Source organism: Excalfactoria chinensis, chromosome Z (assembly GCF_039878825.1).
Source record: "Excalfactoria chinensis isolate bCotChi1 chromosome Z, bCotChi1.hap2, whole genome shotgun sequence".
Classification (NCBI taxonomy): Eukaryota; Metazoa; Chordata; class Aves; order Galliformes; family Phasianidae; genus Excalfactoria; species Excalfactoria chinensis.
In genome coordinates, this window is record NC_092857.1 from 11,245,948 (window position 1) to 11,258,188 (window position 12,241).

At 34.6% G+C, this 12,241-nt stretch overlaps 1 protein-coding gene across 1 annotated transcript in view; it reads left to right on the top strand.

The window, feature by feature from the left end:
* WDR70 (WD repeat domain 70) overlaps nucleotides 1–12,241 on the top strand; it is a 132,053-nt gene that overhangs the window by 62,110 nt on the left and 57,702 nt on the right. The window contains exon 10 of the mRNA XM_072359623.1: nucleotides 11,640–11,814. Within this exon, the coding sequence (XP_072215724.1) occupies nucleotides 11,640–11,814 (175 nt within the window). The remainder of the gene's footprint in view (nucleotides 1–11,639; nucleotides 11,815–12,241) is intronic.

Below are 12,241 nucleotides of genomic sequence, written 5' to 3' on the forward strand. Positions count from 1 at the left end.
ATAATCTACCTTTATTTTTTATCTCTGTTTGATTTATTGGCTGTTTGTGGCTAGTGGACCTGGAGAAACATGGCTGTGGGAGAGATCTGAGGCAGTTGTAAAAGTTGTCGTGAAGACCAATTGTGGTGTCTGTAGGATCAGATGAGGTATTGCTTTTGAGAGGTTAGAATTAATCTCTTAAATTTAAATTTCAGTAGATTTTTCACCAGATTAATTATGAATACTGCTGAATGTTGGTATCAATCAAAATTATTTATTGGGGTGGAGGAGAATTTGTGATCCAAATGATAACTCTTTTATAGCCACGACTAATCCGCGTTTTAAAGAGCATCCTGTTTTCTTAGTGATTTTCTCTTGCTGCTTTTTCTGTATCATGCAAGACTGCTTTTGAGTCATTTCAGTTTGTGCAGGTGACAGTAACTTGAACTGTGGAGATATTCTTTACCAAAAGTCTTTCCCTTTGATCTTAATCTGAGGTACCCTGTAGGGAGATTGATTACATCCCGTTCTTATCTTGACTAAATAGAAGATGAGATCTAAGTTGATTTATTCTTCCCCCATTTGTAAAATAGCATAAAGTTGTAACTCCTTTTACTGTCACAGGTCTCAGACATCAACAGTGTAATATGTGTAATTTGTCTGATGTTCTGTGTAGAAATAATAATAGTGAAGTTAGATGTTGCTGAGATAATAAATAAAGGACTTTGTGTTGTTTGCCAAGTGTTACATAGTCTCAGGAACATACCAGTGCTTAGTTCTTGAAGTAGCCCAGCATAGCCTAAGCTCTGAGTGAGTAAAAAGTGTATTGAGCTCTGATATGGGAATTCATCTGAGTAGCTGAATGGCAATTCTGCAATTCTATAAACTTCTTAGCCTTCTTTAAAATTTGTTTTCCTTCACATGACTCTTATGATTTGTGTTGGGTCTGTGCTCACTTGATAATCTCTGTGTGAGTGTGGGCTGCTCCCAGTGTTAATGTGTTTGTCCCCTGCTCTGTGTGCTCGCAGATTGTTCAGAAGCAGACAAAGTGCTGAAAGTCTTCATTGCAAAGAACCTGAGAGTGTCCAACACTAGAACCACACACTTTTCTTTAATTTATCAAATTTGTTTGTTTCAACAAGAAACAGAGCAAATCAGCTGTCAGAACCAGCAGAAAGCTCTTAGCAAGCTTTTTTGTTTACCTTAGTGCAGCTTAGTTGTCTGTATACTCATCATTAATACAATCAAATATATCTAGAGTTGTAGGAACGTACTGAGAAGGAAGAAAGGTTTACATGGAATTGAGTCATAATGAGCACATTCAGCTTTTGTCTGTACAGTGGGACAGGGAAAGAGATTTGTCAAATAACTTAAATCCATTGTATCTATTTTGAGAAAAATTACTCAAGGAGAAAACTGTCATACCCTGCACAGTTTGGAACATCTGCATTAATTATTATTGATTGCATAATGAGCTCTACAACCCATCTTCACTATTTGCCTTTAATTTCATGTACGTTTTCTTAATATGAAGAGGATTTTTTGTATATCACTCTTTTGAGTCTAGATAATGTTCTGGAGACTGCTGCTTTTCTTTTTCTTTTTTTTAAATGCCTTAGTGATTTGCCTTCAGCGTTTCACCTATGGAATTTGAATACAGTTAAGACTGTGCTCAGTGGAGTGTATTCTCCATTCAGTGATATCTAAAGCTTTTTAAACATCATTATCCTTTTATGTAATTTACTCTCGTGCAATGGTTTTTGGAGCTGTTTTATTTTGATTTTCCTTGGACAATGATCCTGTACTTTAAATTTAATCACCATTTTGAGTTTTCCAGCATTATTTGATTCTAAGCAACACTAAATGCTAGTCCCGCACCATTAGATGTATGCACTCTAATTTGAATAATCTGCACAATAATAATTTGAATAACCTGCACAACCTCTGCTATTCTTTGCCTGCATTCTGTCCAGCAGACCTTTGCAGTTTTTCCATATTTAGTGTAATTTACTGTAGCTTTTTTCATTGCTATATTCTTCCTTGCTTTTTAAATCTTTGCTATTTATATATTCTCATAGAAGAAAATCGTATTTGTTTTTCCTGAAGTTAACCAAGCTTTTGGGCTTATTTAGGTTCAGACTATTTGCTTTTATATGAGGAAAAACCTACTAAGCATTACTAACTTCATTGGAACTAGTGTATTTTTCCTTGCCAATAACATTTAATGGAAAAGACAAGTAGTATTGGTGGCTTATTTTGTTTGTTTTTAAATAAAATTTTACATCTTTCATTTACTTTCCTCTGGAACTTCATTTTGTTATTCTGTATATGATCTGAATTCTAACATGATATACTGCCTTTCACGATATTAATTACATTGAAAGCATATTGCTGATATCCTCATGACTTAGTGGAAAAGATTTATTATGTAATGTATTTTTATCTGCTCAGTGTTACATTAGAATACCTTGATTACAAGTAACTGTTTTGATTTAGCTATACATTTAGCAAAACAAATCTGATAAAATAAAGAAATATTTCAGTGTATTTTAAGGTTTTATGACTTCTGAAAAAGATCTGTGAAGGCAGAATTTTTTCGGAAAATAAAATTGTTATTTACCTCTCAGTTTCATGATGTAATTTCAAGCATTCAAAATTTCGATGTCTTTGAAGTTAAAGACTGGAACAAAGCATTTATTTAAATTTTGAATTGCATTCTGTAGTTCAGTGGCAATAGTAGAATTTCTGTGATGCTCCATTATGAAAACTTCCCATTTATGTGACAGGATTCTCTTACTTCTGCTTTGATTTAATGACTGGTGGTGCTAGTTGGTAAATGTAATCTGCCTACAGTTATATATTATTTCTCGTGTTGTATTTTATTATTCCTTCTCTCTGCTAATTTGATTTATGCATCTTGCTTCTGTTATCTGTCATTATTGAGATGGATAGAATTTTGAATTGGTTGTTTTGATGAGCTACAAATACTGGTTAAAGCTCTGGGAGGTTCAGGTTTTGAAAGATGTAACAATTAACTTGATTGTGTGTGTGAAATTCCACAAGATAGTTTTCTATTTTCTTGGACTGATCCTTAGGATCAGTGAAATAATAATATATAATTCATGTGCAAATACATTATAGAGTGCTTACTGGAACTGCTCTCCTGATTTTAAAATTTGGAGCATGTATTGTTTTTGCACTTACACTTCACTTACATTCTCTATTGTTACTTTTCAAATGTAATGCAAGTTATGAAACAGTGGAAAGTTCTCCTTCAGGGAAGTATCCTCGTTTGTCAGTGTGTGCTCTTGGGCTTAACTAGTTGTTGATAACCTTTAGTAATAGAGGGGCTGGATGACTGAGTGAGAAAGACAGTTTTTCAAATCAAGTTCTGTTCAGCTGGTAAGTGTGGATACGAAGTCAGTAGGGTTTGTGGCAGCTTAATAGCTTATTTCTAGGAAATTTGCTTGCCCTTTTGAAGAATGACTCTTTGTAGTTTTAGTTTCTTCTTTTGTCTAATATGGGAAAACATAAAAATGACTTGATCTGGTAAGTTTGTGGATTTGGCTTTTTAATGAAAACAGACTTATGCCAGTAGTAAGAAATCATATTGCCAACCCTGAAAAGGGTTTATGGTCACAGTGGTGGGTAACCTTTGTTTCTGAATGTATCTGTTAGACAGTTTCTGGCCCAGAAGTGATCATACACTGTAACTTGCTAGTAGTTGCTACTGTTGTTTTCCTCCTATTAACGTTCTGCACAGCTGACTTGGAATCAGTCATGCAAAATTTGACTTAAGGTAGTTTGCTTTTTATTTTGAATAATGCAGGTTATCCTTTAAAACGCATCTTGGCTTTCTTTCACTGGTCTCTTGTTGTGACTGTGATTCTGTGCACTTGAAAAGTATTCAAAATTTTTAAAACAATATTGTTATGTTCTCAAGTTAAAAAAAAGAAAAAAAAAGTAGAAACATTTTAAAGTATATGTTCATGAGCAATGAGGTTAAAATAAATCAATAGTTTGCTAGGTGAGAACCATTTCTTCTGTATTTTGAACAAGGTCAGAATTCTGTGGCCTTACCTTATGTTTCTTCTCATCCCATCTCTTCTCTGAAGACAGACACGGGCTCTCATGTGGCATTCCTTGCTACAGCACAAGCAAATAAACAGTTTAGTTATGCAACAGTGTAAACAGGAAGGATATTCATTTTTACATATGAAGAATTGACAAGCGCAAAATTAATACCTAGAATCTCTACTGATTTCATCTAATTTTAAACTCCTGAGAATATTCAGTATACATTATGATGCAGTAGCTTATCTACTTGAAGAACCACTTCCTTTGCTTAAATTTGCAGTTGGAACTGGTTCTGAGATCATACACTGAATATGGTAGGCCTGGTAAATTGATGGCTTTTACAAAAGTTTGATGTAAGAACTTTAGTTCTTTTAAAGAAACTTGAATTTCCAGTGTTAGTTTTTAAATGATTCATATGGAAGATTTAGTGTATTTTGGAGAAGCTGTAGTGGGGAAATACTATGACAGCAAAGAGTATTTTAGACATGAATATACTGGATTCTGCTGCAAATATTGGAGTGTATTGTCTTCAGATTCTTATGGTTCTTGCTTCTTCTCCACAGTTCTGTCTCCATGATTCCTTTACTCGCAGTACCCATATTCTTCAAAGACTTTCTGGTCTTTTGAAAGGTACTCTTATTAAACATTTCATTTTACCTTGCTTTTTTTAGTCTTTCAGTTCCTTGCTTTTAATTTCCTCACCCAATTCATCTCTTTCTGCCTCCACTTGTCTTCATTCTGCAGAAGGAATTCTGATTCCTCGACCTAATCACTGTTCATCCATTATCAGTTCTGATTCTCCTGCTGAAGTAGTTTTCATCACACCTTGCATATATTGGCCTGCTGCAGGACTTATGCTTAATTATTCATAGGTTCTACTCACCATGCACAGAGGCATACTTAAGAGTCATTCCAATTTTTAGTTTGTTTTTAAATTCATACAAAGTGGACAATGGAGATAATTCCCATTCATTCTTAATAGGTTTGAATCTGTTTCCACCATGACCATGCTCCACATAGTAATTATAATTTAGCTGCAATTATGTAAATGATGACAGAAGATCCAGACTATCAATTTTAGTACAAAAAGGCTACAGATTTTAATTGGAAATACGGAAAATTACAATTTCATAATTACTACTTCCTGTGCCTCAGAAGAATAATGTTTATATTCTGGTGATATATTTTAAGTTTCACGTTATTTTAACTGTGTTCATCTGCTGGTAGCTTATGTAGAAGTTTTTCCAAACTGCCAAGCAAGTTCAGAAAGTTTTTCAGTCTTTGACCATCTGCTTGTGTATGCATTTTATTCAGTGTCTGGCAGGTGGTTTAACCTTCATTGTGTTCCATGTGGTTAACAGAAGACTAACTTAGTTTTGCTGAAACAGGGCAAAGAGAGTATAATATTCAAAATTTTCTTGCTCACATGTTCTTGTACTGACATATATACAAAGTGCATTATAACAGGACATTTCAGCTATTTCTCATTTTTCTGTTTGTTTTTACATATTCTGCTTTAGTTAGTTAGTTTGTTTGTTTGTTTTACCCTGTTCTGTGTTTACCTTTTTGCTGGAGGAATTCACTGATGATACATCGTGAAAAAAAGTGACAGAAATCTTGCTCTAGGAACAGTGGCTTTCGTTGTAAAAGAGCTTCCTTCAGCACTCATTTTTGAATGTTCTAGAGGTGTTCAAGTTACAGCTGGGTGGGGTTCTGAGCAGCCTGATCTATTAGGTATCCCTATTCATTGCAGGGGAGTTGGAACTCGCTGACCTTTAAAGATCCCTTCCAACTCAAATGATTCAGTGATTATGATTTTTTAGAATGTCTTTTTTGTCACTAACAGTTCAACTTGGAAATCTATGTTCTGCAAGTAAATCCCATGGCAGCAATATTTATATGGTGGTTTTAAAGTATCTAATAGCTTTCCAGAGTAGCCTTTTTAGACAAACGTTGTCTCAAAGGTGGGCATTTTCTTTTATGACAAAGTTAGGCATTAAAACATAGTTACTGGTTATACAGTGTAAAGCCTTCTCTGTTTTTGTAAAAGTAAGGCATTCTACTGGTTTGATAAAAGACACACCACGTTAAATAATATTAACATTAAATGATAATACTTAGGTTTCTCCAAAAGCAGTGCCTCTGATTTATTTTCATGGAAACGGAAGCAGTGCTCACACCCACTGTTTGGTCTCCATAACCATTCTGCAAACATTGATGACTGCCAATGAGTGCCATGTTTTTGACATGGAAGAATTCAGTGATGCACCTTCCCTTCATATGCACTTCCATGTCAGTGGCATTTTGTCAGACTGCCTGTCTGCAGCCAGCTGTCACACAGCAACAGTACGTAATGGAAGACTGGTGGGAAAGTTCAGCCTCTACTGCCATACCACCAGCATCCACTTCTGACATCCTGGGACAACATAATAAAAAGAGAAGGTGTTACTTTCTGAGCAGTCCTCTCAATGTTCAGTATTGTACAATTGGGACTTGCATTCCAGTAGAAGTATCAAAGTTAGGATAGGTAGAGAAGCTCACTGGAATTTGACATGACAGATTTTTTATGTTTAAGTTGGTTCGTTCTATGAATTTCAGCAGACTGATAACGTAGTTTTAGAATCTGGAGTGGCTTGATGAGTCGGGACTTAAGTAAATTTTCCATGGTTGAATGCTGGGTTATGAAGATACGCAAACACCTCTAATAGTCTGTGTAATACAGCAACACACTCAATAATTAATTATACCTGAAATTTTGACTAAGTCATAGCATTAGAGAAATATTAGGGGGAAAAAAAGAAAGTGAAAAAATAAATAAATAAGCGGAGAGCAGTATTTAAAACAAAAAAAGCAACAAACAAACAAAACAAAAACCAAACCAAACCAAACAAAAAAAACCCAGTAATTAAATTAGTTGTTTATTTAAGTATGGATCATTTAACTTCTCAGTGGTCAGGAAAATATCCACATTACCTTTCCAAAAGAACATTCCCATCCTTTTCTCAGCTACTTTGAATTGCTCTTGGCAAATATAAAAACTTCTACAAAGTCTGTTTTGCAGATGTGGACTACACCACTTGGAAAGTTAAACTTATGTTTGTTGATCCAATTTCACACAAGCTTTCGCTGAAAATAAATTTATGAATTAAAAAGATTTGTGACTGTGCATATTATGCAGTATATAAAAATGGCTGGGATGAAACAAGTGATACCTGTTTGAGGAATGGTTTAAAAAAAATCTCTCCATCTATGTTGCTTTCACTAAACGACAAACTTTTGTTGAACATTCAGAAGAAGGGAAATGGACAGGGACTAAAACTCATTCAGGAAATGTTCTCCTTTTGTTTTCAATGGAATTCAAAAATAACTTGGTTATAGCTATCAACAGATAAATATTAGTGTTATACTTCTCCTAATGCTGCAACATAGTGCACAACAGTCCGATTGTTTCAGCCTGGTGTTATTTTAAGCCTAAGGAAATAATAAGAAGCTTTTTAGACTCTTTGGAGTCTCATAACCTTGATCTGATTGAATCCAATGGTCATTTATTTTATTAGTAAAATAAATTTTACTAATAATTAAATTTTAAATAAATAAATATATTTATTTATAAATATTGAATTGGACCTGAGACAGAGTAGGAAAGGAAAATAGGTAATGAAGTCTCAGTTATTATTTTATGTCTGAAAAGGAGATAAAGGCATAAATGGTCCAAAATGTTTTGTAAATACAAAACAAACAAACAAGAAAAATAAAAATTACAATAACAAAAAAGCCACTAACACAAAATCATTCCAAATCATGGAATTCCTTGCTGTCTCTCAATTTGCTGTGCTATGGCATAGTGAACTGAGTGTCAAAAACAGAATGGGAGGGAAAATACAGAAGCAGTGTTAGTTATCATTTGATTGCCATATTGCCAGTTTAAAGACACACTCCCTAAAGATAAATAATTTGGATTTCTGGGCTTCATTTCATGCATATGTCTTCTCTTCTAGCTAGAACTGGAGGAGTTAAATTCTGAGAAGGATTGGATGTCGTGAGGGAAAGGGACTGGAAAAAGACTCAAAGTTTCAAGTGTAAACAGTACAGAGGGGCAAAGCATCAAAGCGCCTGTTGAAAGACAGTATGCTGAGATTGTTATTGACAGAGCATGGAGAGTAAAAGAGGAATGTCAGAACTAATTAGTGTATGTCATACTCAGACTATGCAATGCTTCAATGAAAGTGTCTCTTTGGAGTCCCAGTCCATTGCTAGTTTTAGAGAAAATATAAAACATGTATAGTGTTGTACTTTTTTGTACAAGTTTAATTACAACTTGGTGTTGTAATTGGTGATGCTACAGTCCGATACTGGGGGCAGACTGATTCATGTGGTAAGAAGAAATTTTGTTCATTCCATTATGAGATAATTTTTAATATGATGTTCAGTTTTTAAATAAAAGCTGGAAAAATTTCTGTAAAGAATAAAAATGCTTAAATGATCTGACTTGAAAGAAGAGACAGAAGAGCCTTAGCTCAAAAGCCAAAGGCTATTTCTGGGAGTTACTGATATGTTTATAAATAATATCTAAACTATTTCTTTAAAAAGATTTCTTTCAGTTTCATAGTTACATCCAGTAGCATCAAGGCAGGAATAAACACATTCAGTGTGGGGATGTTAAACACTGAGGGAGCAATAAACTTTTTGTAGGCTGTGCGGGCATTTCTAACAGGGCATGTAATTCAGATGTGGAGTGTGACCAACAGTCTGCAATGGAAGCAGCAGTTGAAGAACCTTATATTTTTCTTCTGACTTGCTGATACTGCAGTTGTTTTGAGGATCAATTTTCGTTGTTGTTATGTGCCTTACATTCTGTATAGGAAAGAACTGTAGAAGTGCTACTTCATTTTCTTTTATCATCTGAAAGATGAAATGAAAAGTCTGAATTTTCTTCATGGTGTTCTGTTAAAACCCTACTAATTTCATGTTATTGAGCCCTAAAAGGTGGAGAATTTAAGGTTTTAAAAGGAAAAAAAAATGTTTCTGTAACAGGAGGAAAGAATTAATAGGATGAGGGATTATCAGAGAATGGTTATGGAATTTAAACTGAGATGCTTGTGAGGAATCTCACAACAGCGAATAAAGAGATACAGGCATGAAACGTCTCTGCATGTAACCATGTTATTCAGTAAGCCATCCAAAAAGTGAGAATGCTGACTCAGGAGGCAGCTGAAAGTTGCCTTCCATTCGGAGGTGGAGAGGAGCTGTATGTACAGAAAGTTCAAATGAGATTTTCAAAGGAATGGATGGAGAGAGGAAAGGAACTGGAAAAATAAATAGGTTTGGAGTAAATGTGTCAGTGCGGGTGCCTGTTTAAAGGTGGAACACTGATTTAATTGTTAATAAAGCATGGAGAGGAAAAGAGAAGTCTCAGAATTGTGTAGTGTTAAAGGATGGAAAGGGACCTCTGAAGATCATGTAATCCTATCCTTCTGTTCAAAGCTAGTTCAACCATGATAATTCAGTGAAGGATCACCTAGCATGGCTATGCCCAGCCAGGTTTTGAAGGTCTCCACAAATGGCAACTTGTTCCATACAGCAGGACAGGTTTCTCTATGTGACCCTGCAAAATGGATTGTAACACAGTGTTTCCTTAAAGCAAAAAACAACAAAAACAAACAAACAAAAAGAACAGCCTGCACAGAACAAACAAAACTTCAAAAAAGCACACTTAAATGTCTTGTGCTAAAGCCCCAGATAAAGCAGGAAAATGATGTTTTGCAGATATTGGATTTGGAAACTTTTTAAAATGAGAATGATCTTGACTATTGCAAACAACAGGAGATTCGTTCTATTTTAGGTTTTTGATGCCTGATTACTGTCATTGAAAGTGCAATTATAAATAACTCCACGAGCTATTTCTGTATGATTTCCTTGTCTGTTTTATCCTAGAATTACAGATGTCAGCTTCGTAGCCTGCCTTGTAGCTCTGATGGAAGCTGCTAATATTGTGCCACATTGTCTTGTCTTGTTCTGGAAAAATGGCTGCCTTGTTAAAGTGGTATTTGCTTTGCTAGAGACCAGTGCTGGATCACAGGCAATGTTTGTGTAGTCTAAACAAATGAGTTGTCCTGTGAACTTAGTGATTTCTTTCTTTCCAGATTAATGTTCTTACTTCCTTTGCCAAATGCTGAAACTCTTCTCTGCATTAGATGCCAGAAGTGTTTTGAATTTTTATCTGGAAAGAACTCTGCATATTAAATGGACAGAGAACATTTGTATCTAAGACAGTTTAAAGAGTCCACCTGTATGTTCTGTCTTATTTGGATGTTTTTATGTATCTAAGAAACACTGAAGATCCAGGCAGATATTCTTTTTCCATTAAGAAGAAAAAGGACGTATTTTGTTAATAATGCAAGAAAAGCTCAACTTTAAGAAAAACAGTATCATATAAAGTATTTGAAGAACAGTTTTACCTCCGAAATGAAGACATGCAGGATAAGTAGAACAGATATACAATAATATTGCAGTTAACAATTAAATTGCCTTTTAAAAATAAAGGAAACCTGAAGAATAACCACCCAGTCTGCATTACTACAGGTTTAAAGGTTTGTCAGTTGTCGCTATGCCAGAGCAACTAGAACAATCTGTTCAGTGAACAGTTTCTATCAGCATGTATGCCTGTTACCTGAAGACTTCATTCTTAGAAAGGACTGTGAATACTTTTTCCTTCAGGTTTCAAGTGACCTCACGGATTATGTAATATGTTTTAACCTTTGCCTGTTTCTCCAGTAGGAAATAATTTTGTATATTTATTGTCAGAATTGAGTTTTTAGAATAGCGTAATTCAGTTGGAAGGGATTACACAATCAAACTGCCTGGCTTAAGTAAGTTACTTGTGGACAACAGTAGTTGAAATATACATTCCAACAAGAAGGGTGAATTACTGTAAATTTCTTGTAGCATACAGTGAGCTTTTACTTCTTCGACATTATTTGAGTTTTCCCATAAAAATACATCTTATTCTGCCACATTTTCTCTGTTCATGAATTAGAATAACTGACATTTAAAAAACAGTTTTATTTATTTGTTTAAGAAAACATAGGAGGAGGAATGCCGTAGTTAGAAGGGTAAGTGGTGTTTTGCCACATTAATTATTTCAGTGATAAAATGAGCACTTGAATCTCAAAGCCTCAGCAGTTTTATAAATGATCTTGCATCAGGTGTCTGAGACAAAGATTTTCAGGGCCATACATATTTGAACCCTAAAAGAAAAAAAGCATCTAGAAAAGAAAAAATGGCATCATCGTTCATCAAAGTATGCAGCTGAAAGCAGTAACTGTTTTCAGAGCTTGGGAAAGAAGATTGTTTTTTTTTTAACCCTTATGCCTATCAGTGAATATGATGTATTTTATTTGGAAAGATGTCTTACCTTATAGTTTCATGACTGCCATGACATATTTTAAATGCTACTTTGCCATTATGACTTTTATTTCAATAATATTATATGATATTTATACTGAATAAAGAGGTAATAAAAACTACGGCCTCATATCCAGTAACTTCATCTAAAACAACTTATTATTTTAATTTCTTTGCAGAACTGTGAGAACATGGGATATTAACAATGAGAAGAAGCACAAAAGTGTATTTAAACCACGATCAGCTCAAGGCAAACGAGTAATTCCTACAACCTGCACGTACAGCAGAGATGGTAAACTTATTGCAGCTGGCTGTCAAGATGGCTCCATCCAGATCTGGGATAGGAATATGAGTGTAAGTCATGTATACACAATAATAGTACTAAACTCTGATGTGTATAGTACTGAATATTACAGCTGATGCAAATAGTTTGGGTATTTTATATTTTTCTTCCTCCTGAAAACTAAATAGTTCAATGGCCATATTTCCCAGCTCTTTACAATGCACCTTTCAGTGTGCTGCTATTCAACACTGAGGAAACTCTTGGCTGTCTGTTTTAGAATGATAAACAATGATCACATGTTCCTGTGTGACCAGATCTAGGTGTTCCTGCAGTAGATGATCTTTTGAGGTCACTTTCAATCCCTAACATTCTGTGATTCTGTAATATGTACGTTTAAAATATTACTCAATTAGGATACAATGCCTTCAGAAATACAAAAAACAAAAAACCTCCATTGTTTTTATGTAATGAATGAATATACGAATACACATATACATA